The sequence below is a fragment of the Megalops cyprinoides genome, chromosome 8, assembly GCF_013368585.1.
Source record: "Megalops cyprinoides isolate fMegCyp1 chromosome 8, fMegCyp1.pri, whole genome shotgun sequence".
NCBI lineage: Eukaryota > Metazoa > Chordata > Actinopteri > Elopiformes > Megalopidae > Megalops > Megalops cyprinoides.
Window position 1 is genome coordinate 31,949,997 of NC_050590.1, and position 27,969 is coordinate 31,977,965.

At 43.1% G+C, this 27,969-nt stretch overlaps 1 protein-coding gene across 1 annotated transcript; it reads right to left on the reverse strand.

Annotated features, from left to right (window-relative positions):
- Positions 1–621: 621 nt before the first annotated feature.
- Positions 622–27,948, reverse strand: LOC118781761 (GTPase HRas-like). The gene is made up of 6 exons (XM_036534801.1): positions 27,721–27,948; positions 9,407–9,539; positions 7,627–7,805; positions 6,131–6,290; positions 4,194–4,318; positions 622–2,729 (listed from the first exon to the last, which is right to left on the reverse strand). Exons 2-5 carry the CDS (start codon positions 9,515–9,517, stop codon positions 4,199–4,201), a joined length of 570 nt encoding a protein of 189 aa, XP_036390694.1. The 5' UTR covers positions 9,518–9,539; positions 27,721–27,948; the 3' UTR covers positions 622–2,729; positions 4,194–4,198.
- Positions 27,949–27,969: the final 21 nt, after the last annotated feature.

Sequence of the window (27,969 nt, forward strand, 5' to 3'; positions counted from 1 at the left end):
CCCATTAGCAGCGATGTGAGGCGAGGTGAAGAGGTCTGGAGGTGGGCCGAGTGAACTACCCTCCAAAAAGCACAGTTGAGGCACACATGCCACTAACACATGAGCCTTTCACTTAAAGAGCTCCTTGAGGACACAGTCTGTCTGAGGGGCATGTGAAGTTGGGAGACCACCTTACATTGGGTGCTCCCCAATTTGGTGGTGTTGGGGGGGGGGGGGGTGGGGGGGTGTTGTCACTGAGGTCACGGGTTTACCCTGAATTGAGCTGTCTGAGGGGGTTCTATAGGGATTGCGTTTTGTCCTCCAAGCAGACTGTTCAAGAGATCCAAAGTGATAAGGCATTAACCAATGTGTTTTCTAATGTTTTCTAACCTGGATCATCCTAAAAACACACATACACACATACTATTATATACCTGTTTCCCATATATCCTAGCAGCAGAAAGGTATAGCATGAAAGGTAGCATGGTTTTCATCAACATCAACTATTGGCTTTGCATCTGAATGAGGTTACACATGTATTAGGCCATGTGTTAACAGACATAGATAAAACTAGAAGGTACCTTTTTAATTTAAATAATAACAATAATAATAATAAAAAAAACTTCAACAATGTTTGCCAAATAATGAGTTTAGTCACTGAAAACAAAACACTGAGCCTACATTCTCAAAGTGATAACCACCCTGGTGCTGCAAATCCAAATCATCCGTAACAACTGAGTACTTAGGACCTTCTGTTTTCTCTGCCTTGAATGAAAACCAAACATACATGCAGCCAGGACATCCCTCCTGGCCAAATTCTTCACTGCCTCTTGGCTGCAGGAAAGGTACGGTATGATTGTTTCTACTTTTAATGATCAAAATCCTCCTTTTAAGTATAAGTTCAACTTTGACTTATAACCCACATGAGCAAATTCTTTCTACACCGTATGGAAAAACATCCCAACAATCTACTTTAGGTAAACAGGACTGCAGGGATGGAGCCCTCAGCTCCTCATTACTATGTACGCAAGGCAAAGCAAGGTAGCATAGAGATAAGGCAATCTAGGCTGAATTGAGCTAGTCTCCATCCACAACTACAGGAGAAGCTATGACGCCAGGGCAGATCCACTATCAATAAACAAAACCGCAACAGCAATCATCATTGCGTTGCCAACTCTTTTTCAAAAATAATCGGCTTTTGAGTTTTTCACGCTGGGACTCAGTTGTAATTTTTTCTGTAGTGAGCTGTAAGGGCAAGGAATTTGGCCATGGAGAGAGCAGGGGAAGTAAAAATCGTTTTGTGTCAGGGGGTGGGGGTTGGGTGGACTAGACCCAGTTACAGTCCTGGATTCTGAGATCCAGGGCAGGACTCCTTTGAACCTTGTTTTCCAGAGCCAGCCCATCCCCTTGATCAATGCCGACATCAGTAGTTATTACCGGTTGCGGCAGGTTGGGTGCTGAGATCATAAGTCACCTGCTAAACTGAATGAAGATTTTGGGAGGGTGAATCAATAACATGCTAAGACATGCTGAAGCAAAAAAAAAAAAAACCCACAGGCTGTCTCCAATGTCCACTCGTCCAGTTCCTACACTGATAAAAAAACCCTGTAGTAGTATGCATTGAGATCAAAAACCAAGAATAACCACAATGAAGAAAGCCCACATTTCAACACAGCACTCTACTGTTAATGCCACACTGTGGACGAAAATAAAAAAAGGGACAAGGTCCATGAATCTGCTGGCCTGTAAGCGAGGATCTAACCCAACGCATGAACGATCCACAGAAAAACATCCCTCATACCTCCCTTCACTACACCCTTGTTCTCCACACAAGGGCAAATTAATAAGAATCAGAGCTGGTTCATTCCCCTGCTTCGTCAACAACTCATACAGTAAACGTGTTGTGGTGCTGAGGCCTGAACTGTCTCTTGCAGCTCTTCTGAGAGAAAACCCTCTGGCTGCATGTGTTGGGGTCAGAGAGAGAGGCCCGTGGTCATGAAGGCAGTTCAGTCAAACCAACGCATGTCCCCACCCATGACCAGATGTGACTTTCTCTTGGCAAGTGGGCCTGAAGAGAAACCAGCTGCCACACCCAAACCAACACCACTGCTTGCAGCTCTTTATGATAATCATCACATTAACATGTGATACTGTGCAGGTATCTTTAAATGAACTGAAAACGGGTACATTTACTTGAAAATGACAAACACTGAACACTGTTTATGAGGGAACTATTCTGTGGAGGGGTCTAATTTTACACCTTTGGGCCCTTCAGTTTTTTTGGAGCGGTGGCAATTTCTTTTTGGTGGGTGTGGGGGGGGGCTGTCCCAGACTCACTCTAAGAGATGAACACTTTTGGAGATGGGGAGAGGCCTCTGGTGTTTGGCCCTTGCAAATGGAGTGAAGTGGGCTACATGTAGTGAGGAAAAGGGCCACTGTATGGTACTGTCCGTAGAAGACCAGTGTGAAGACTGCAAAATAATAACTTAGATGAGATTCATGAAAGTTGCCCAGTGATAGCACACATGGAAAAAAAACAGTCATCATTAGTGGTGTTGTGCATCTGGCAGAAATGGACTTAAACTGGGACGTCCAGACACAAGCAAGGAACCTCTCCCCTCCAATGTCTTTTACAGAAAGGCTGGAGGTCTTGCTGTCTTATCTTGTCTTTTTTTTCCTGTTCTTTTTTGCAATCCCTCTGGAAGTCCATTCTGCTGCACGGCTCTGCAAGACTGTCCTTTTTTACTGTCCTGCGGAGAAGGAGGAGAGGAAATCACTTTTATATTTTTGTTTTTTTCCACCTTTTTGGTTGTGGCACATGTCTGTATATATAGTACAGGGTACACTTGTGTTTGACAGTGTTGGTGAACACAAACATTTCTAGTCAGTATGTGATATTTGTTCCCTCCCTCAACAACTTTAAACCACTGTAAGTCACCAGCACACTGTATATTAATAGGTGACAGACCTGACAGTGCAGGCTGGGGGCTTGAAAAAGGCAGTTTCCAAGATGGCAATGTGGTCAGGGGTGAGTTGCATGGTGCCCTGGCAGCTGCTGAAAGCCTTGAGTCTTTGATCCTGCTTGAACACCCTGCATTGATTTTCCCTGCGGTCTGGCCAACACAGACATGGCTGCAATGTGAAGCTGAGCTGGTGGTAAAACCATCGTCCTTTTTCTTTGTTGTATTTGCCTGTGTTAACTAGGCTGAAGGTGGCACACGTTTCTCGACACCACAAGATTCAAGTTAGTGAGCTTAGTACTGTACAAAAAATTGCCATTGTTTACCGCCGTATGTGACCAACAGCGGGAGGGATCCAATTACACCTTTCTCACTAGCTGCTGAAAGGAGGGCGTGTGGCAGGTGTAACAGTTGGGGTGTTGCATGCCCCCTGATTAAAAAAACAGGAAACTGGCCGTATGTCAACTGTTCAGGTTTAAACCTAATGAAACCAGGGAGCTGACTGACATCAATGTTGTTGCCTGTCAGCTTTGCCAGAACCAAATTTCATCAAAAGATGAGAATGCAACAAATCTGCATTCTTGCTTGCAAGTTCACCATGACTCTCAATTTGGCCAAATGGGGTCAGGTACGGCAGTGACAGCAGCCTTCTGAACATCACTAATATATATGTATATATATAGTTCTATAGTGTCTAATTAATTTAAATACAAATACAAATAATATAAGAAGGTAGTGGTATGTTAAGTAAAAACCTTATTGACATTGAGGCTAAACTAACCAATGCTCCCCAACCTTAGCAGCAGTCCATTTCCTTGTTCTGGCTTGATTAAAGATGCAGGGACACTGAGATCCTCTTAACTGCATTCTTTAAAAAGGTCACCTCAGGTCATGCTTTTGCAGAGATCTGCAAGTTAATAGCACAGCACGTTTCTGGGGTAAAAGTCTGCTATCAGAGACTGGCATCATGTGAGTGAAAACAGAGGCTGCAAAGCTATGCTGGTATGAATCACAGAGCTTTCAGTTTATCTGCATTTATGGTAACACTTTGGTCAAGGAGATCGAAATAGAAGTGCTTATTTTCTCAGAAACTCAGTAACTAACATTTCTGCCTTAGTGGTTTAAAAAAAAGAAAAAGAAAAACAATAAAAACAAAATTGAATAAGAGTAGTTCATTAGATGCCGTGTAGCTGTCTAGTGACTGTGTGTGCAAGGAAGTAAAACCTGGTGCTGGGCGGAGTTGTGCGTGCTCACCTGGGTCACGACACCACACATCGACAGCTCATGCAGTCCTGTCCGCTCTCATCTGGCGGATTCAGTTTCCGAAGTTTGTGTTGTCGGATCTCTCGGACCAAAGTGTAGAAGGCGTCTTCCACTCCCTGAAAGGCAAAAGTATGGAGTCCTCATCACCATCGCTTTACGGTAAACACCCTGAACGGTGATATGGGAACACTGTTCTGGCAGAAACTGTTCCTGGTTGTCATTCCATGCAGTTATTATGTGCACTTCCTCTTCCAGCTGGTCTTGACCCCATCACACAAGTTCAACTGAACTGACCCATCATCTACCACTGCCGGTATCCCCCCCAGCTACACACCTTAGTTTCAGTGCAACTACAGGCAAAAATAGTTTAAGCACCGCACTAGGAAATAAGCCCATGTGGTTAGAGCTCACTACTGATGGAATGTACCAAAAAACACAGCTCAAACTACCCCTAAACTACCACTCTGAAATGGCTGGATGAAAAAGGAGTGTTCTTAGTGACATCAAAGGTGGGCTATATGACATATCCATCAATGACAGTGTGCTCAAGAACTTTCAGGGTGTCAAATGTCTCGAGAGTGCACATTTTGCATTTCATTTTAAATCAGGAACCAAGATTTCATTCTGGATTGAGCTGCAGTCCAAAAACTATATAATACCTTGCTATTAATTGATCTTTGTTCTGAGATATAGGTAGTATAATCATAAACATTAACCTGAACTATAACAAATAAAAAATCCCCCTCCACAACAATACCTCAATATAATTCTAAGGATACATTACCACGGCAGCTGACATATGCAACAGAAAGCATCAAGAATCTCTCTGCATGCAAGAACCTTGGAAAGCCATTTTTCCCTTGACTGGAGAATGTATTAACCCCTTTTTAATTCCATATTTACATAACATTGTGTTTGACACGGGGGTCAGCTTTTGTGTGCTCTGCTTTCTGCCATGACATGAACAGCAAAGATGCTTCCCTCTACAGAGCCTTTGTGGGCCTGCTAACTGCCAGTCCACCTGTTGACAGCACCGCAGGAACCATCCTGGCGGTGAGTCACAGTGGTATTATGAAACACCCCATGCATCACGTCACCCCATGGGCATGTGTGGGCCCTATGGCCAATGTGACCACTGCCTTTGTGGTCCTGAATCTGACCAGGCTTGGGTTTTACAATTTTTGTTTATCTGAGTTCCAGGTGGAGAAGTGCTCCTACAGGGAAGGGGAGAGACCCAGCCACTTCGTCTGAGCTTTGCAAGCAAGTCAGAGCCAAACAGTGACCAGGGAGGAAAGAATAATTGTGTAGTTTTGTCATAGCATTGGGGGAGCTGGCGGTGTGCAGTTGCAGATTGAGATGAGCTAAACCAGAAGCACATCAAGGGCTGATTCTTAAAACAAGCATGAAAAACAGAAACGCTAAGGAACGCATCACATGACACATATATGCACGCACGCACCTCTTCAGACTCTACCTGGACTGACCCAGCACACAATTGCTGCCCCCCCCCCCCCCCCCGCCCATCAGTGCTGTCGTAAATTGCTGTGCTTTCTAAATTGTGCTTTTTAAATTGTTTCTTGTTGCCTCCTTTACCCTGATGCTCATTGCGCCGTTTGAAGTTGTTGAAGTCCGCCGTTTGAAAGTGTATCGTATTAGTTGCCCTATAGGCTGTAATTGTACAAATCTAATAGTACTGTGTCCTCAAACAGACCTTGCTCTCAGCTGAGAACTGTCTCATTGTGGAACTGTACACATCCTGTCCCCGTACTATCGCTGTACCTACTGTATGCACTTTTGTAAGTCGCTTTGGATAAAAGCGTCTGCTAAATAAATAAATGTAAATATATGGAACAAATCTGGCGGTGTTGTCTGCATCAAAGAAAGGTAATTGTCTCATTGGCCAGCTATACGGATGGGGTGGGCAGTACCTGGCGCGTCTTGGCAGAGGTCTCAATGTAGGGGATACCGTAGCTGCGGGCCAGGTCCTGTGCTTGCCGAGTGTCCACGGTTCTTGCTGGGAGGTCACACTTGTTGCCCACAAGAACCATGGGCACATCGTCCGAGTCCTTCACCCGCTTGATCTGTTCCCTTGTTAAACACAAAAACACACATGCACATACACACAGATAGTTTCAGTGAAGCATAGGCTTTGGGGTCAGCTTCAGTCCACTCATACTGGAAGCAGGGCTTTTTCTAAATAAATGTGGTTCCTTGCATAAATTTCCACTTCCCTCCCAAACACACGCAACACACACACACACACTTTATAATACCAAAATCGCTGCCTCAAGGACCCCTGTCTAGATGAAAAGGTTCCAGATATTGTTTGTGTTGTCACCTTCCCTCAGGGTCACATGACACATGACAAAAAGGCAGCTCCCACTTTGGCAGCTGGGTATTTCTGGCAGAACTTCAGCCCAGGAGAGGCAGGGCATTAGGCAGCATTACGTTTTGGCGTGTGTGAAGAGCGAGGGAGTAAGACGATATGTTTGCAGTGCCGGAGAGCGCTGGGAGGGCAGCAGACTGCAGCAACACAGTTCAGTGCATTCTCACGCTTACAGACATCTGACGCTGAGGATAGCACCAGCCTGACACCACTATGAGCAGCACAGCACGTGCTGACTAGTATAATAATGTAACAGTATAACCCGGTGACCACCCTTTTGCATGGAACAAACCATCACATATTATACTGCAGGTATCCACTACATGTGATAAAGGTATGAAAAGATAATGCTACAAAATCTTTTCTTGATGTTCAGAGAGACAAGGAAAATCAAAGGGAAAAATCTCTCCTGAAAACAGAAATCATGTCTTCCAGAAACACTGGAAAAGATATGACATTACATTATCATCGCTATGACCACAATCCCCGACACATCAGATATAGCCAAACAGTCACAGACAACAGTGAGGTGTTTCCCAAAAAGCAGGAGTTCTATGATCCAGGGGGCCTCCATCTTCCCTGCCCTTCTTTCCCTCTCCTTCCCCTGTCCTTGAAAGGCCCATCCCTCCCTCCCCTTCCTCTAATTGAATCAGGATCTATTTCATTGGCAGTGCTCTATAATCCCTTTAGTCAGAGGGCTAAGCTTTCTTTAGCCATGATAAACGCTACAGCATTACATCACTTCGATTCGCAAAGGGGCCGACGGCAACACTCACGTTCCATTTTTGGCTGCACTCAGTCACTCCTCCTGTCTGGCCCTGCTATTTCAAACCCCATCTCCCATAGCCCCATCTCCCCATCCAGAACCTGCTCCAGGTCTGCTAATAGCCGCTCAACCAGGTTTGTTAAGTTATCCCCATTAAGAAATCTGTGAATCTGGGGACCCACACCCATAAACACTGACACACACAGAGGCACACATGCTGTCATTCTCACTCACTTGCACACACACACACACACACACACACACACACCTACCTGTACTGGTGGATGTCCTCAAAGGACTTGGTGTTGTTGATGGCGAAGACGCAGAGGAAGCCCTCCCCAGTCCGCATGTACTGGTCCCGCATGGCACTGTACTCCTCCTGACCTGCTGTGTCCAGGATATCCAGCAGGCATGTCTCCCCGTCAATCACTACCTGCTTCCTGTAAGAGTCCTGCAGGTGAGAGGGACCACCTTACAACTAAGCAGGTGAACACAATACCCCACCTATCCCACATTTCTCTGGACTTGACACCCCCTAAAAAACATTGGTGTGGGGACGTGGCACCCCTAATCCCACTAAACCTGTTGCTCACAACAGAGCATTACCACTGGGAAAAGAAAATTTAACCTACATGGGTAGCAGACCCCAAAAAAGTAAAGGCCAAGGGCAATGCAACATGTATGCAAACTTTGTGGCTGTTAACACATATGTGACTGGAGTGTAAAACATGCAAATGTGTTCCCAGCAGTCCTCTGGTCATGGATACGTAGTTAGCCTGAGTCTGGACAGGTATTATATGCTAGATAACATGGCTGCAATCAGACACTTTGGGGGTTACTGTCGCTGCACCAAGACTGACAAAGTGATGTCAGCCTGGGGATATTAAGGCAAGACATCACTATTTAGAAAGTTAAGCCCAATCGTGATGCTTGGAAATCCATCTGGACCGCAAGGTGGAACAGGACAGCAACGGCAAGCAAACATAATTTGTAGGCCTTGACACTAGAGCCATGCATGCACACCACTTGAAACAGCTGGTACCCCCCACTGCAGGTCCAATAGTGAGAAAGTGTTTCTGAACACAGGAAGTGTGACACACTGTCCTTCTGCCCGTGCTTTAAACTTTTCCACAGATGGCAACATCCCAATGAGCTCTACACCACCAGTGCCTGCTTCCAAACGTACAAACAAAAGGATGAATGCCTATGAAAATGAGAATGATACAGCCTTTTTTCCCTGATACACATTCAGCAGCAGATCTATACAACTATATATGCAATACAAAAATATAATACTACCCATACTATGGTGTTTGAGGAGGATTAGGTATGACTCCATTTTTCCCCTCTCAAAATTATATTTTCTAGGATATCCCCCCCCACTGTCATTTTATATGGCCATGTTTAATGTTTAATGGACACACACTGCCTGTGTGTCAGTAGTAGATACATTCTCAAAGAGAGGCATGCTGGTGCTAGATCAGGAGCATCAATCATTCTCATCTAAATGGCCACAATGTTTATGACTCATTTAAAAAAAGGACAGGAATTCAGGTCACGGGGTAACCATGACCTGATGTTAGTGTACACAAAAAAGGCCGCCTGTCCTTTTCCTGTGATAGCATGGGAAGATCTACCTTAATGCTGACATGGTGAGTCTGGGTGCGGGAGGCCAAGGAATGCGTGGACACAAAAAGCACATTGTTTGTCCAGAAGCGAGAGCAGTGAGAGGGGACAGGACAGGAAATGCGGAGAGGCAGCCCCTCTCCCGGGGGAGAGGGAGCTGTACATGCCAAGAGAGGGAGGAACTCTGGACAGTTATGGAGGACAGGAGAGGGGGTGTCTTGTTGGGCTACTAATAACACCATCTCATTGGTTTGGAATACTTGCTGCTGATGGTATCAAATGACCAACCTGCCTGGGATTAAACCTAACAAAGCAGTGTGCTTCTCAGAGCCCAAACTGGCAGGTTTTATATCTCACACACACTCTCTCTCAATCTCTCTCTCATGCATACATACATCTACACATACAGATACACAGAATGCACACCTCAATTGTGGGGTCATACTCATCCACAAAGTGGTTCTGGATGAGCTGAATGGTGAGTGCGCTCTTGCCCACACCTCCAGCTCCCACCACAACCAGCTTGTACTCCGTCATCCTCACTGCCCCGGTCTGGCCTCTGTGGAGAAAGGAAGTGAGAGAGAGTGACAAGTTGTTAGATGTATGACTTACTTTGCATCATACTGCATGTTTGACACCCTGTCCAGCCCCAGCTCCCCTCTGCTGTCATTGTTGGAGGCTATGCTAATATACGTCACCATGACATTACATTACATTACTGGCATTTAGCACACGCTCTTTTCCAGAGCAACTTACATCAGTTACATTTTTTTTACAATATTATCCATTTATACAGCTGGACATTTACTGAGGCAATTGTGGGTTAAGTACCTTGCCCAAATGTACAGCAGCACTGCCCCAGCGGGGAATCAATCCGGCAACCTTTTGGTTACAAGTCCTGCTCCTTAACCACTATGCTACACTGCCACCCCTTAATGATCAATCATAACTGAGGCATCTTTCCAGCTACAAAATGTTTCAAAGACGACAACTTGTTCAGTGGTACGTGTACGTAGATGATGTCGTTGCCATGTCATTTTAATACAAGTACTGGATACCACACAAAAACACAAATGCAACATTACCCTCATGCACGAATAAGGACAGAAGACACAAAGTGTGAAGTGTAAAACAAACATCCTCATCATGGAACTTTAACGACATTCTACAGCAACCGTAATCACCTCAAATCACCTCAAAGCAAGACAAAATGCAGGACACGTCTAGTGAAAGTGAGTCTGGAAAATCACTGCTTTGGAAAGGCCATGACATCTCTGACCTGGGAAGTCCCCTCCTAACCTCTACCCAGCGTGCCAACACCCCAGACACCAAACAGTCTTTAGGCCTGAACTCATACAATGAACTAATGGATATTTCAGGCCATTCCCATTTCTTAACGTATGGCAATCGCATCTGGAATTTCAGTTCTGTATTCACTGTGGAAATGAACGTGCAATAAAAAAGATCCGATGAAGTGCATGGCCATTCTGTAATTGCTACAGTTCTATATCCTGAGTACAGGTTTAAAGTCCATATATGCCTGTAGGACTAGAGCTGGGGAAAACAATTGTTTTTACGCACCATCGTGATGTGAAAGTGAATGATTCTGCATCGATGCAGAAAAGGAAAATAATCGATTTTTAAAAATTGTAATTAAATAACATACATGCCAGCGTACTGTTTCTATTGTAAATAAAGTTGGCTAAGTAACTAAAAAGTACCCCCCCCCCCCCCCCCCCCCTCTTCCCGGATACTACGTTTATCACTTGTGCCTGGTGTGATTGGAAACAATGTGGAGGGAGAGCAACATATCCAGTAGCCACAGATTTAAAACGCATCCAGTATCTTAACAGCAGATATCTGGGCACATTTTGGTTTTTATGAAAACACAGGCAAAAATGAGCTTGACATAACATATGCTGTAAGACCTGCCGAGCCAAGATTAAATACTTCGGCAATACAACAAATATGAGGAATCTCATCACCCACTTCCACCTGGAGCTAAACTTAGCAAACCCCAAATATGTAGCTGCTAATCAGCCAACCATACAGCAAGCCATGGTATCAACTTTGCTCCCGAATTCCGAAAGGGCAAAGATGATTACCCAAGCTATTGCCGCATTCATTGCAAAGGATCTCCATCCTTATTCGGTCGTGGAAAACACAGGCTTTTGCTTTCTTCTCCATACCTTGGAGCAAAGATACAGAATCCCATCTCTTAGTTCTTTCACAGACACTGCTATACCTGCTCTGTACAGTGCCACAAAAGCCCAAGTGATGGAGTCAATGAGAAATATAAGCCGAGTGACCATCACCTGCAACTCCTGGACGTCCATTGCTACAGATTCGTATGTAACTGTAACTGCACATTACGTTAACAATGGCTGGCGGCTGTAGGCTGTAGTCGCCAGCCATTGTTAACGTAATGTGCAGTTACAGTTACAGAGTGAGTTCTCACTCCCTTTTACCCAAGCTTTTCCATTGCTACAGATTCGTATGTAACCGTAACTGCACATTACGTTAACAATGGCTGGCGGCTGTAGTCGCATGTGCTACAAACTTGAGCCATTTACGAAAGTCACACAGGTGCTCATTTGACAGAGTTATTGAAAAATGTTATGGAAGAGTGGCAGCTCACAAACAAAGAAATAGTGTTGGTTACAGACAATGCTACAAACATGGTGGTTGCAGCTCAGGTGGGTAAATTCCCACATGTCCGATGCTTTGTGCACACCTTAAATCTGGCCTCTCAGTGCGTGTTGAAGCTTCCTTCTGTGTCAAGGCTACTGGCTAGAATCAGACGGATCTCCACGTTTTTCCACCACAGCACCACTGCAAAGCACCATCTTCAGGAGAAGCAGAAACTACTTGGGCTCGCCTGTCATAAGATGAAACCTGATGTTAGCACCAGGTGGAATAATGCTTATGAAATGATGGAACAATTTTGGAGCAACAAGTGGCTGTCTGTGCCACCTTGCTGTCTCCTGAGGTGAGAGGAGCAGAGAGTAACATTTGCACTCTCAGTGAAACAGATTTGTCCAATGCTGAGGATGCTGTTAAGGCCTTAAAGACAATGAAAGATGCCACCACATTGATGTCAGAGGAAAGCAACCCAACAGTGTGTCTTATTGCTCCTTTGAATGCACAATTTATCCAGAACATGACTGACAATACTGGATGCTCACCAGTGATCCGAGACATTAAGCAAGCCTTCAAACTAGACTTTCAGAAGAGGTACTCAGTACAGCCCGACCAATAAATCCGCGTGCTGATATGATCATCTGATATGAGCTAACTGCAGATAATCTGCCTGCCGTTTATAACGGCCGATTAATGACAATTAAAAAAGAAACAGAGACGGAAAATGGATCCTTCAATCATGTTATGAGTGTTGTCGTTGCATAGTTTGTCCACCAGAGGGAACACTGCAACTCCACTGTTGGCAACACACGTGTTTGGAAGGCCACAAATCACAACAATCGGCTGACCCAAGCAGAGTCGAGCAGAGTAGCCCACGACGGAGATCATCTGTGTTCATGGTAAATTGATAATTGTGACGTGAAATACATTACTTAAATAATAATAAATATCCCCCATCACTTCTCCTCTTAGCCTAAATAAGCCTGACAACATTCATGTCAGCCATGCCTAGTTTTGCTGCAGTAACGTGAAAGCCGGTACCGTCAGTCAATCATCAAAATTACGTTTAACGTTATGGTACTTGAGTGGTGTTGGCTAAATTGTTGACAAACTTGATTGTGGGTTTATTCATGAAACAGTGTGGCAGTTCTAGTGAGTAAACAAACAACGGTCCTATCATTTCTCCCTCGTCACTTTAAAAATTCTCTGGCAACATCGCTTACAGCAGCTTATAACACTGTCCATTGCTAAATTAGGTTACCCACAAAGTTAGCTAATGCCATGTTTATCAGTGGAAGACCGCTAACATTAATGAGCGGTTAAACTATAGCGTTTAACTTATTCTGCCTAAATGAAGCAATGGTAAATATATCTGCAACTCGCATGTCTGTAGTTACAGTTGGTGCATTGGAAATTATTAAACCAGTGGGGACACGTAAATAAACGTGAGCGGAACAAGTATCTGACATGGTTTGGTAGCCAAACAAAGTAATCTAGCTTCTCTTTCAAACGTGTGAAATCCCAAAGTCGCAAGTCCTCGTTGCAGATAATCATGTAGCATTTAATGCATTCAACAGCAGCGTTTACTCTAGTTCACTGTTTCAGTTTACTGCATAGTTTAAGATGGCACGTTTTAGACGGTGCCAAATAGTGGTTGAAAAATGGTTTCTCGTAGCTTGCATTGGATAGGATTAAAAGAGTGCTGGTAAAGGGATAAACTAGATGTGAATATGCTACATTGAACATAGTCATTGAGACAGATTAGGTGTAAGGTAATAACTACTAAACGACAAAAAAAAAACCTATTATATAAATTTTTGCCTATGAAGGAAAGCCCTGTTTAGCAGATAACTGTAATCACAAGAGTAATGATTAATGGTATATCATTATTATTATTATTATTATTATTATTAGTAGTAGTAGTAGTAGTAGCAGTAATAAAGTTCCTTTTCTAAATGAATATCGGCCGATATATCATTATCGGATTTTTAAATCCTAAAATATCGAAATTGGTATCAGTCTTAAAAACCCGATATTGGTTGGGCTCTAGTAGTCAAGTGAGGACGAAAAGAACATCCTTTATACAGCTTCTACTCTTGATCCTCGTTTCAAAGGAACTGCCATTCCTCATTGAGGACAAGAGACTGGAGACATACAGACAAGTGACTTTTGCGCCTGCATTACTAGAGGTAATTACACTGTTTTATTTGGAATATTAAAAGGGTAATTATTAAAATATTCAGTAGTTAAACACAGCTTAATATGTGTGGATTATGGAAATGTGTTAACTGCTTGTTTGTGTTACTTTTTTCTTATGTTCAGCCACAGATTGCAACGGCAGAAGGTCATGAAGATCCTGTGGAAAACTCAGTGACACGAGAAGAAAGGCCTGAGGAGAACGAGGAGTGATGCCCTCCTGCCTCATCTTTGCTCGTGAGTCTTCTAGGACATGCCCTCACTGAAGATACAGTGCAGCAGCCCAAGACAGCCTGTGAAAGGGCTGAGGAGGAAATGAAAAGGTACTGCAGTGTCCCGTCCCTGCGTCTCACTGAGGATCTTCTAAACGGGTGGTGTGTCCATGAGGCCATGTTTCCTCTCCTAACCAAGCTTTCTTGGAAATATTTGAGCATCCCAGGAACCAGCGTCTCTGTAGAGACAGTTTTAATCACTCCAAGGGATGTCATGACAGCAAAAAGAAGCACCCTAAGACCTGAACATGTGGATCACCTTGTGTTTTTGAGTAAGAACCTAGAAACTGCAGCCTTCAGCAGCTGAGCACTGCCATTTGATATATCCTACTAAAAAAGGCATACATGTTTGTATCATTTATTTTTCACACAAACAAATAAAATATCTTTCTGTTTATATTACCTGTATGGGTGCTCTTATTTTTAAGTTATATTTTTATTACAAGACAGTGAGAGATTTACCCTGTTATAGAACTGTAAAAGAATTTTTATTTAAACCATTATTTGTTTATCATATATTTACAATGTGCTAAAAACAAATGTTTTGTGTTACTGTTTACATATACCTTGTGGTAATCTTACTTGAAACAGATTTTGATGTTATATGACTTGATATGATTTTTGAAAACAGCTGTTGAACAAAAAGTTGAAAACTAAAAACAGTTCAAATTTGAGGGCTTGTATTAATAATAATAATAAAAAAAACATGGAGGACAAGATGCATCGTGATGCATTGAGAATCGTTTTGTAATCGAATCGCTACCCTTTGAATCGTAATTGAATCGTGAGACCAGTGAAGATTCACACCTCTATGTAGGACAATGTGCAACTCCCACTGACACGACCACCTCAGCTCCAAATGATCCAATCAGAACACACAGAGCGACCACTGTCACTTTCTGAGGTCACTCCCCTTTAATCTCTTGCTGTGACCTCACAGGTTAATTATGCATGAACAAACAGCCACTTCCTTGACAGATGAGACAAATGTCTTAGTAACTGCTGTGCGTCTTCCATCCATCCCCCCTCCTCAACGTGCAAGCTGTGATGCACAGAAATCCCTGTGGAGCCCCATTAGTCTCTGTCTGCGAAGCTGCATCTGCGACTCCTGGGGGAATGGGAAAAACAGTAGAAGCGCTCTGCAGAGATGCGCTAAATGTTCCTCTTGAGCTGGCGATGTCAAACTTCAATTCCACCAGTGCAGGCCTGCGTTATTGTTCCAGCCTGTTACCCCTGACTTCACTGATCTAATTGGCTAATTAACAAATTACACATTTATTATGTTTACACCTACGTATTTCACAGATGCATGAGCAGTCAGCTATTTCAGACACAAGCAATCTTGAGGTGTCAACTAAGCAAAATTAAGAAATATGGAGTCAAGTATAAATGATTTGGCTAAGTATGCAATTAGGCAAATCAGAATCACATTCAGTTTAAGGCTTCTAGTTTACTGCGCTGCGTGATGCAAATCAAGAACACCAAGTCACATGGCTCTCTGTCATACTACTATGTGATGTCATACTAGCTCAGTTTCCAGCTCTCCAGTTTATTCCAGCATTGACACTACCTGAATACTGTAAAGCATGGAGCATTTTAATGACTCATGCTTCTGCTGGGTCATATCTGCACTTATGGCTGAACTCTGACTGTAACCTTATGACTGTAATGAAGTGAGAGATCAATCGATCAGCCAACTGTAAGACTCCTCTGGCAGCTGAGAGAACTAGTGACAACTGGAGCAAATATGGGACTGTTTGTGGACCTGCCATTTTGGTAATGAAGGGTAGGCATAGTCTGTAGAGTCCCGATGGTAGCATGTAACTGTGACTCTCAGGAGCAGGACTCCATAGCAGCTCATTGACTCACAGCGACATGCATTTTACGAACTGACACTACGACAGTCTTGCTCATGAGTGCCAAATGAGCAGTCCCATGGTTATGGACTGTTTTGAATACAGTCAGGTGTTGCAGGACAACACCACCCATTTTCCTCTATGTTAGCTGCTCCTTATCCACTGCACAGTGTTTGATGCAGGTATTGTTGTGTGTCAGTGGTGGAAATTGACATCAATGTTGTAATTCATTCGGGGACTCACTGCACTGTCCTATGAAAAACAACTCAATAGTCAGAGGTGACAAGTTTATAAGTGGACAAGGTCTGACAAACTCAATATCTATCTTAAATTATAGGGATTTGAGCACTGGATCTTAGAATTATGGTCAAGTACAGAGAGAGTACTGCTGTTGTAGCTTTGAGCATTGACCATTTAAATGGGTTATAACAAAAAAAATATAGGGATGGCTGGCTGGTGCATTCAATAATGTAATTATCTAAAAGTTAGACAGCTGTTGGGGAAAGGGAAAAAAAACACTGTGCAAATTTAGGGTGTGTACGTGCTTGTCAGTGTGTGTGTAGTTGTATTGCATGAGTCTGCACATTTCTTTTGTCCAAGGGATCTATGCTTTTATTTGCAGAACTCAACTCTCTCTAACTCCCTCTTTCTTTCTCTCAATGGTAGCTGCTGGGCTTATTTTTTAACATGAGGGGAGCACTCTGAAAGCAGTGTTCTTCAGGACGCAGGCCCATGCAAACCCTACTTCTCATAAAGGATAAAATAAGCACAATATATGGACAAGGATGTCAAAAAAGATTGAATGGCACATGAGAAAAGCTGTGTGAATTTTTATTACAACCAGGTGTGCTGAGAGGCGGTCCCTTCAGAGTCTTGCCTTGCTGTTGTAGAGAGAAAGCTACACGAGCGGGCAGCTGAGACCATAAATCATGGTTCTTTATTAGAGCATTCGTATGTGCCACTGGAATGCAATACAGCACAGCAGCTCCTCCGGTCCACAGTACACTGAACTTGTGAGTATGTCCATTCACTACAACAGGGAGCTTGTATGAAACAACAGCTAAATCCACATGGCAAGAATTGACAGCCTATGATTTGGACCAATTGGGAATGATTGCAATGACTACAGCATGGAGTTCAACTTCTGGATTGGATATTAATCTAACCTAGATTCATACACATATTGTGATAGCTAAGACTTATTTCAAATCATTCAAAAATTATAAACACATAAATAAGCAATCAAGCTATCTTAAAACTGAAGGGTGAAGGGACATGGTGGACGTATCATTATCTAAGACATACGCAGCCTGAATAACAATGCATCCTTTCAACACAGCAACAATCTATATTTACCAAAGAGATAACCAAAATCCAAAGTCTTAAAGCAACAAAATGTGTTGACATTGGCAATCACTCTTTATGCTGCATCCCCTTAGTACCCCAGAAACTCATCAGGGGAAACACTGATAGTAACGGTGCTCAAAGACAGGTGTAGACTAACTTTGAACAAACAGGAGACAAATGTTAAATGTAAAAATTTGCTGCCCAGAGAGGATCTATGCTTTCAACAGACTCAATGTTTCTGTTTATATTGACATTCTTGACACTGCCATGTTCGTTGACGCATTTTTCTTTTTAATTGTCAGTTTGATTTATGTGTTTTTTTCATGACTCTATACTCATGAAGCAAAGCTGTTATAGATGTTACTGTCTACAAATGTATTACGTATTGAAGAGGGATAACACTCATTTACTTATTTACTTGTTTACATGAAAAATCATGTAAATGTTTAATTAGATTTTTTTGAAATCCGTATACCCATTTACATAATTTTAACTGATTACAAATGCCACTAAAACCAAACTACAGAAATAAACAAACAGCATAGCAAAAAATCATCCACAATGATTTTTCAGCAAACCCTACGGGGAGTGGGAGGCCAGCATCACAAAGAGCTAACAATCAGCTTGGCATTTCAGAGCAAATCTACCAATTAGCCTACTGATGTATTACCATCCACCTAACCTCTAGCATCTGTGCTGCATGGCATTGTGGGTATCCACCCAGGCAGGGTAGAAGGGGTCATATGGGCTTTTGGCACAAGGCCACAGCCCAGGTGGCTGTCGTTACTGTGTCAAGTCAACTGGCAGGGGGGCCCAGAGTAGAGAATGCCACTTGCCATCTGACACAACATGACTCAAACGCTCAGTCATGATGTAGCTGAGAGGACAGACAGAGAGTGAGAGCGAGAGGAGCTAGAGAGGACCCACTCCTGAGATGGTCACATTGATTCCAAGCCATGGCTTGGTATCTGCATGTGTGATACGATCTGATACGGATACATCCATGCAAGAGCTCTCTCAGTGCCATGTCAGCTCCTCTCAGACGTCTTATCTTAGATCTTTGACCTGGATCATAAAAGTATCAGGCGATTAAAAGTAGCAGGCTCTCAGCAGCATGTTTCGAAACCTGTCTTGGCAGGTTGTGGAGAAACTGTTCAGACACTCTCTCTCACACACACACACACACAAAACATAAATATATATCAAAGCAAGAATGTTGAGCAACCTCCACTTAAAATCAACTCAATGACTGTATACTAATCTCCTTTTCTGGCTGGTCCTTAGCAACTGCCCACCCCTCCCCTTAGATACTGCTTTGGAATGATGCAATTCAACTTACGAATGACGTACAAATGACATCAATCATGTCAGGAAGCCTTTTGGACTAGAGTTCCCTTCCATTAACCCTGTTCTGTAGCAATAACTGTTCTTCAGCAATCTGGATTGTAGCAAGCAGTTGAACAGTACATTCTTTAAGACCAGATAAGTCCATACTTACCTATAAATGCATGTTTATTATTCACAGAGCAATTTAAGCCTCAGAAATACTTCTAAGCTAGATCTACATTGAAGGACATGGTTTCCGTAAAACAACAATTACGTGCCATGAATTCTGTTAATCAACAATTACATTGCAACAGAATTTGCAACAGAATGTTCACACTGACAGAAAAAGTTTAAACTCGCCATTTTGATAGTAAAAATATGGAGTTTCCACATCAATTGTTTATTTTTAATGTCATGCTTCTATCCAAGTATTATGTTTGTATTGAACTATGTATGTCAAAGCACTAAACTGAACAAAATTTTGAATTCATTTACTGTTTGAAATAATGCATTTCAAATCCATATTGAGCAATTTCCCCCCATCTGTAAGAAGGGAACTGCAGGTACAGGGTTCAAAAAGAGGCATCTGTATGTGCGGATACAGTGCACACAGCAGTTCCAGAAAGGCTAGCAAGGCTATGATCCAGGTGGCTGCCTCGGCAGCAGGTAAGAGCCCGCAGACACGTTCCAAAAACAGGCAAGCTTTGCCAGGGAGTCTATTTTTAGAAACTCGTAGCTCTTGGACTTTGCAGCGCTTGCCACCCAGCACACGCATTAGTGTGCAATTAGAGGCCCTCTTGCCATGCGAATGTGAGCAGGGGACACTTCTGAAACGCCTCCATAGGCATGCGGTTCGCTGGCCCAGAACGCTTAGAGCCTGAGCTCTCTAATGCTAATGACTGATAAAAGCAAACTTCCTGTTTCACAGCTAAACTAAAAGCAGCTGAATGCCTGAGACTGAATTGACTGAGTATTTATTTATTTAAAATTGTGTACTGGGAGAAAGAAAAAAGCAACTCACTGAATAACATGAACACGCTTCCTAAAACAGCAGCCCAACAGCTGTAATTCCCAATATGAGAAAATGGCAATCATCCTGCCATCTCAATCAGTTGGCCAAACCATTCTGATTCCTTCTAATCCTGGACGGTAAACAAACAACCCTGAAGCATATCTAAGGAGGGTCCAGTTGGACTCACTGGGACCTCCTTAGTCTCCTGTATGCTTCTGCAAACAGATTCATGCGGAGAGAATCACAGCCCGCACTGTCCCATTCCAACTGAGGCAATGTATCCTGGCGCATCCTGTATGTGTGTATGGTACACAACTATTGATCCAATGCTTCCAATGAATCCTTGGTCCTCCTACAAAAATTCTGTTCAATCCAGGAAGGGCAGTGAAAGCACCAGCCCATTTTAACATGCAGTGAGATTTTTTTTGTGCAAGGGCTGTCACAGCTTTTCAAGTGAAAGACAGGGAGATTTACAGGGCATCAATCAGCTTTTACGGTCCACTCTGACACGTTTATGCCAATGTCTACAACAGGGCAGGCTCCCACTCCTATCCCACAGTCCCACAGAGAACTGATCAGCAGATTGAACTTGAGAGGGGCTGACAAACCCTGCCCAGAGGGCCAGCATGTGAACAATGAATACGTTCTTATTAATGGGACCATTATTACTATTCCTCACCTCTTGTACCTACCGTATGCAAGTTTTGCCCAAGCACGTTCCAGCTCAGTCCCTGTCTCGTCAGACATCCCCCATCAGTCACACTACAGCTAATGAACTCAATGTAACTACTGGAATCTTCTGATGGCAAGCTGCCTGCTCACAACCACACGCACAAGGACCACTGACCATGGGGTCAATACAAACATAATCGTAGACTGTTTTGTGACAATAGCTCCCCCTCTGGACCAAGCAAGAAACACAAATGCCTAACGCTATACTCATCAATATTTAAGCCCAGCAGCACAGAATAGATAGTGACGGGTTCAGCCGAAGCCCCTTTTGTTTAAATCAGGGGGTGCTCCTCACACATTGGGAGGTTAATAAACATGAGCATGGATTATCAACAGATACAAAATTTTAGGAAGCTGCTGAGGACTCTATGCTACATAGTGTCTATGCTGTGAAATTCACATCACTTGCTGACTCTTACTGTTCACTTCAGCTTTGCAGCCAGGGGGAAAACAGCTGAACTGTTTTATTAGAGATGAGCAGGGGGCTACAGAAGGCCTGTTTATACTGCCATGAGCGGACCCAAAAACCACAGAGATTTGTGGGCAAACTGGGGTGTGCACAAGGGTTTTTAATGATCCAAACAAACACACGCAAATTAATGTTTAATATACTCCCAACAATGAGACAACATGAAGCGTGTGAGGCTTTTTCTGTGTTTGTTTGGGGATTGAGGGAGGGCCCATCCTACTGGGAGGACTTCTGGCAACCCCCCCTTCTCAGCCCGCCTGACCAACAAACACATAGCCAGGAACCTCTGCTGGCAGCCCCCCAAAGCTCGCCTGCATCTGACTTGCAGATTAACAATTAGTGCCAGAGCAGGATGGGACTCCAGAAGGATCTTAATTAGCCCGCTTGCTCCCTGCTGCAAGCTCTGGGATGGACCAAGAGCTGCAGAACACCCCCCACCCCCCAGACTAAAAACTCACTGTACTTTCAAACAGAACTAGACATGCTTCTCAGTCAGTTTCAAGTTCCATATCCTTTTTGAGAGGATACATTTGCATTTTGGTCATCACTGTGGTGACTTCTCTTTCAGATTTCAAACAGCATTATTGACAAGATGAGTGATTTTGAGGGGTGGGAGAGGGGTAGGGGTGTTTGGAAAGAAAGAAATCATTGGTGTTTCCGCATTAGAAGAAGATATCGCTAGGAATGAAATCACATGACCCGCCACACCCAATCACTGTGCCACTCTACATCCATGCACTGCTCATGGAAATAGGCATATTTATGTTTAGCTAACCACCTCTAGCTTGAAGAAATTAGTTCATTTGGAAACCCTATCGCTCTGCCTGGACTGTGAGGATCATCTTACACGACAGCTCGCAGACTGGGAGAAAGGTGTGGTGAGCATGTGTCAAGCAGCTCTTACCATCAGGGTCAGCAGGGTCAGCAGGGTCAGCAGGGTGGGAGGTAGGAGCATGCGCAACCGTGGCTCCAACCCGGAACCATCTGTCACTCTTCTAATTACACGGAGCACAGGTCAAAGCCACCATGCAAGTTAACTGTGTTTGAATCATGAGACTGGCACACAACAGCCCTCAGAATGGCTGTATGACCACAATGTGTGAAACACACACAAGCACGCACGCGCACACACACACACACACACACACACACACCAAATAATCAGAATAATACTCGCATCTCCCATTTTGTGCTCTGTGTTACATATAGGGTTGGGTATCGTATGGGTTTTTTCCGATACCGGTGCTTAAGCAATACTTTTAAAACGGTATCTGTGTCTAAATGGTGCCTGAACCCATACTTAAAAAAAAAATCACAAAACGATGGTCGACGACATTAAAGAACGGCTTTTTTATTGCTAAGGCAAATTTGAACTTGAAATTGAACAATATATTAACTGTTAATAGTTTAAAGTATACTTAAATATATAAATATAAATAAATACAAAACACTTAACAAATGTTCACATTGTTAGCATATGTTTTCACTCTTCATCTTCTGTAGCCATGTGTTTGTATCTACCGCATGGAAGCAGCATAGTGTTGTTGCTGTGATATCAACATCGAATAGATACGAGTGGCGTTTTTTCCCCCGGAAGCATTTCACATGGCCTCAAAAAACTGGAGGTGTACTCCCGCATCAGGTATGACTAAAGGGAAAACATAAGAAACCTAGCGCCTTAACAACCCTTTCGCACGCGACTTATTTTTTTATGCTATGTAGCGAGCGTGTTACATTACATGGTTCGTTGTGTTTTTATTAGCGTTTTTAAGCTTCTCACAGTTTTCAGTTAGCATTTGCTATATTTTTTAGAGTTAAATCGCTGTTTCCTCAAAGCTGAAATTAGCTAGAATTTCTCTAATCTAGTGTTCTAATTGCACCGGTTTTAGCATACGTGCTAAACGGCTAAGCACACTGGTGTGACCGCACGTGTGAAAGGGTTAAGTGGCACCAAAATGAGGGACCGAAATCTGTGTTGTAATTCAGTCCGGTAAATGCCGGTTGCATAGGAACTGGTGCCATATTGGCACCGGGTTTTGGTACCCTTTCTACCCTTCGGTCTTGTAAAAGATGTGAAAAAACAAGTCTTTTACACACTAGCAGAGTGCGTTCGATCAGAGCGACAGTGTATCAGTGCTAGCAGATGTGCTGGTGTACTGGTAAATTTCCAATCCCCCTGTCATACAATTACACTACAAAAAGTTTTCCATGGAAGAAAGAGGTTACTGGTCTACATGGACAGGATTGACACATCAAGTGTATTTCCTTTCATTTCCCCATACCCTTTAGGCCAGTTACAAAATTGGGTGAGGAGCAGGCCTTAGGGAGGCATATCTTAAAGGGTTAACATCAAGAGGAGGCTACTGCTGGGAATTACAACAATAAAACAACTCATGTGCAGAGACGTGCTGCCCCACCGCCACCACCAAGGAGACCTTGAGTACTTTACCACATTAGGCGTAAAGGTAATTGTTACAACAGGAGAGTCCTACCATGTAAGCATAAAAGGCTCACATCTGACCACATCCAGTAAATGTACCTCATCACAGCAATATGGCAAAGTTTAGGTTATTATTTTGGCCACTTCTTGCAGGGACACACCTGTATCCATGGCAAACTACTGTGCATCAGATAGTGGGGGCAGCCAATAGCAGATTGGATCAGCTGATCAGATGAAGTTAAACAACCTATCAATTAAATCAGTTCACTACTGAAAGCCAGCCAAGTGTGGCTGAACAGGGGAAGCATCTTCATGAGGAATGCATTGTTTTTTTATTCAATTTATTCTTTTGTTGTCTTGATGTATGCCGGACGGTGCAGTTGTGACACTCAAATTTCCTTCAGGATTAATAAAGTATTTCTTATTCTTATTCTGATTTAGCCTTACCCCGCTATATCAGCTCTACACAGGTTAACCCAAGACAAGGGTTTAACTCCAAGTTACCCTTAACAAGGAATAGGTTGCTTAAACTCCTCACCTAATAGTATTGCTAGTCAAGGATATTGAAAAACAAACATTACAAATGGCCATTTTCACTCTCACTGGGGTCGTAATTTCACATTGCAGTTAAGGACCTTGAGATTACTGCACTGAAATAATCTGCATAAATATGGTTCAGTGTCCACGGGATGCTTTCACAAAAAAAGACAACAAAGACAAGACTATACCACCTCCTTCAACCAAACCATTGTGGAATAATACCAGACACACAGGCAACAGAAACGGCCCTGGAAGCAAGTAGCACAAGATTAAAACTAAATGGAATGTGCCCCCACTTCCTCAATGCTTGGGCCTTCAAGTACGCATCTAATTGGTTAAGAGACCCATGTTAGCAGAACCACCACCCAACAGCAGAGGTAACTGATTTTTAATGGAGTGATGATGGTAAAAGGAAATTCTCCTGGGTGGGTGGGTGTGGGGTAATACCATACTTGAATACTGAACGACCATCATGTACCATGTACACAATCACATCCCATCCCCCCTCCTCTGACCAGCTCCACCCCCCCCCTTTCCCATGACTGTTGATGACATCATTCCACTGGGTTAAAACATCCTCAGTGAACAGCATGTGGGAGGTTTCATACAAGTACAGGTTTGAAAGCAGTCCATGCTAGACTTCAGGTTTCAAACTGGTTCTTAACACAGCGAGGACTTCAAATTAGTTTAGGCTACACTGTGTTTCTCAGAGCACTTTACACTATACTGCAGATTTCAAAGCAGTTTTTACAATACTGCAGCCTTTTACAGTTGTTGACTGTACAACCACTCCACAAATTAAATGACCTGAAACCTGACTGAATTTTTCCGGAGCTAGTTAACATAGTGGCCGCACAAATGAAAAATAATAAACTGATACTGGAAGCACTATTATTCACTTTCACTGTGCATCATTCCAAACCATTCACGGCTACTTTATTTGATATAAGTAAAACAGAACAATGGCAAACCACAATCACTGGAGCCAAAATCACCCCTACCAGCTTCAGGCCTCAGTCCTTCCCTGGAGGTGAGAGAGCAAGGAGCTTCTAAGAATGCACCTTTTCAAGAGTTCCTTCTCAGAAATGGTGGCGAGCAACAGTGAGCTCACGGTTCTCCTGGGTGGGACTGGACCTGTGGGGCAAACATGCCGCTGATGCTGGGCAGAATGGAAACCGGTGTCGAGCATTTCAACTCTAAGGTGCTGGTAGGGGGGCCCTGACTTTCTGCTGGCCTGCCTGTCCTATTCAGGCTGAGGCAATGCTAAGCAGGGGTCACCAAGACATGGGGGGAGGGAGAACAACAAAAGGATACCTCCGCACAAAAGGGCAGCCGTTCACCCAGCCAGTGGGGCCAGCGGGAAAGTGGGAGAACGCCATGTGCCAAGCAACTGATCCCCTTTATGCCACATCTGCTCTTCTATCAGCAGGAGATGACTCGAATTAAGCAGGATTGTTCTAGGCTACATCATTTCAAGACAAAATGTACAGGCAATGTCATGCCTCCAGTCACTTTTGAACGTACAGCATCATTCTTTCAACATGTCTGGATACACATCAAGAAGAGACAATGCAAATTGATTAACTAACAACACCCATAGAAGAGTATCTGAATCAAAATTCATATTAGGTTGTCAAGTGCAGGGTATATGCAGTGTGTACTTTGGTGGGATTCATCATATCACAGTGATGGGCTGCCCAGGAGCATCTTGTGAGCTCTCTGTGCAATATGGCCAAAAAGTCTCTTCTGCACGCAGGACCATATCTATTTGAGTAAGCCGACAGAAAAAACAGTTTGCCCTTCAATGTGTCTTGTTCCTAACAAACATGATTGTAAAGGGTGGGGGTAGGAGTGAGTGAGGCCATGCAATGGATCTACACAGACTGACCCATGAACAAAGACTACCTCTGCTCATCAATTACGAAACAAAGCAGCTGACCAACTGACCGGCTGCTGATTTAGCTGTCAATGCCCAATGCAGGTCTATAGCAAGAGGGTGCACCGGTTACTACACATTGCACCATTCCTCTCTGAATCAAGCAAAATATTACAAAGTATAACAGACAATTTGTTAACCTGTGGAGTTCTTTTAAAACATTTTTGGACAAATGCCACTAAAGGACTGCCAGATATTGTATTTATTAAATATATATGATTTCTATAAAGTATTTTGATACTCTTTAAGTTATTGGATTAATCATCATTACATACATGGTGCTGTGAACCAGGTCATAATGTATTACTGACTCGCAAATGGCCATTAAGGACACAGAAGAAACAGGGACTAATTAGAAGGCATAATCACAATGATGTTAGCCTGAGACCTTCTGACCTCAGGTAAAACATAATATTTAAGTATACATTCAAATTGCACAGAGGCAAAGAAAGGCCCCACAGAAATGGTATCTCACATTCATCAATGGACTTCAATGTAAATATCCAGTTTATCTGTTGATGCAATTTTCCCATTGTGGAAGCGGTCAGAATTATGCAAAATGAGTACACAAAACAGAAAGTAACAGCTGACTTGATCCATCACGCAGAAAAATTAAAGTTGAAAAACAATTTCTGCTATCAGGAGTAAAAACATAGCGCATTACACTTTCTGTAATATGCTCTCCTCTGGAAGCGATGCTCTTGAATACTGTTATGATTTTCTACGTGAATGTGAGCTGATGAATCATCAAATATGCAGATAACTAAAAAGATGTAATCCAAGGTAGGGATTATTTACTGATCTTGTTTCACAGGGCTGAGACGGGTGTTACGTGTGTTGTCATTTGATGATATTAGCACTGAGGAGGCAAGCGACGTTCAAGGATGTGTAGGCTTACACGAAACGAAATACGTATGAGGGAATATAAGAAGAAGCCAAAATGTGACAAACTACCAGCAAGGAAAACATGTTTATCTGACCCTTTACAACCACCATACGTGTGGTGGAAAGAGCTTGGTCCGTCAATATTGTTATTTGAGAGTTTCTGTGGCGATGCTTCTCTTGTGTCAACTTGGAATTACATCATTGGTTAGATATTATCGAAATAAATACTGTTACTACATTTCATATAACATTTTGAAACGGTTAACGTTTACATTGGTGTGACAGATACGGTTACAGCCAGTCAACCCGTTCAGCTATCTACATAAACTCAAAACCGAAAAATTACTAAGCATACATAAAAATAGGAAATTTGACACATCAATGTAAATCGCGTTCCATATCAAATGCAGAGTAATGGAATGCGACTTCCGCAGTGCTACAAGGTTTCAGTTTTACTGTGACGGGGCGTCACCCTTGTCTGGGTAGCCTTCGTCCAAATGACATAGACGCAGCCAAGAACAAAACCTAAACAGGCAACAACAAGCAAAATGTTTCAGTTTTAACAGTTTTGTGATTTTGTAAACGACAAATGAACAGATGGTATTTTTTGCTCTTTGTCGAGAGCATGTCTTTGTTTACTCGACTCGCGTAATTATCAATTGGTAGCCCTGAAGTTCAACGAACCAAAAATTGCAGACAAATCGATTAATCACTGCGTTCGAAATCACTTGCAGAGGGTCGAGCAATCCAATCCAATTTAACAGTGGCGCTTAAAACCACAAATCGGAAAACAGCTATTAAAAACACCGTAACTGACTTAGGTTATATCGATAAATATTGTGACTCAATATAGCTCAGTGCAAAGCTTGAATGAAGTAGTAAAAATCCAGCCAAATGTGCGCCGCATTCTGCTGTAGCTAACCTCGGCTAATGCTGTTTTGATTTTTGGCGGATTCACTTATTTCCTAATGTCTCTTAGATTTCCTGCATAAGACTATGAATATCAAGCTCGCTCAAACCCTGAACACATTACTGGAGCCTTCTGTAACAAGGCACGGACGGGGAAGGGGATAAAGAACGTTTACTTACGGCAAACTGCGTTCTCTTAATTGGCAAAGGCGATGTGGTCTTCGGGGACAGAGAGCGTAGTCAATAACATAAAGCAACACCAGCAATAAAAATCCAGTGGTTCGGGTTTCGGGTCCGTCTTATGTCTACCTCTCGTCCTTGCAGTACTTTCACTGGAAAATTCCCCACTCACTAAGCATTTACTAGTTGCTCCCGGTTAGCTCAGGACGTAACGAACATTACATAGCAAAGAGAGACAGTATGTAGAAT

Excerpts from the sequence above, each read along its gene's own strand:
- LOC118781761 (XM_036534801.1), bottom strand. The coding sequence starts at position 9,517 with ATGACGGAGTACAAGCTGGTTGTGGTGGGAGCTGGAGGTGTGGGCAAG. Across the intron at positions 7,806-9,406 it reads AGTATGACCCCACAATTGAG|GACTCTTACAGGAAGCAGGT; the intron begins GTGTGCATTCTG and ends TCTCACCTGCAG. Across the intron at positions 6,291-7,626 it reads GAGGACATCCACCAGTACAG|GGAACAGATCAAGCGGGTGA; the intron begins GTAGGTGTGTGT and ends GTGTTTAACAAG.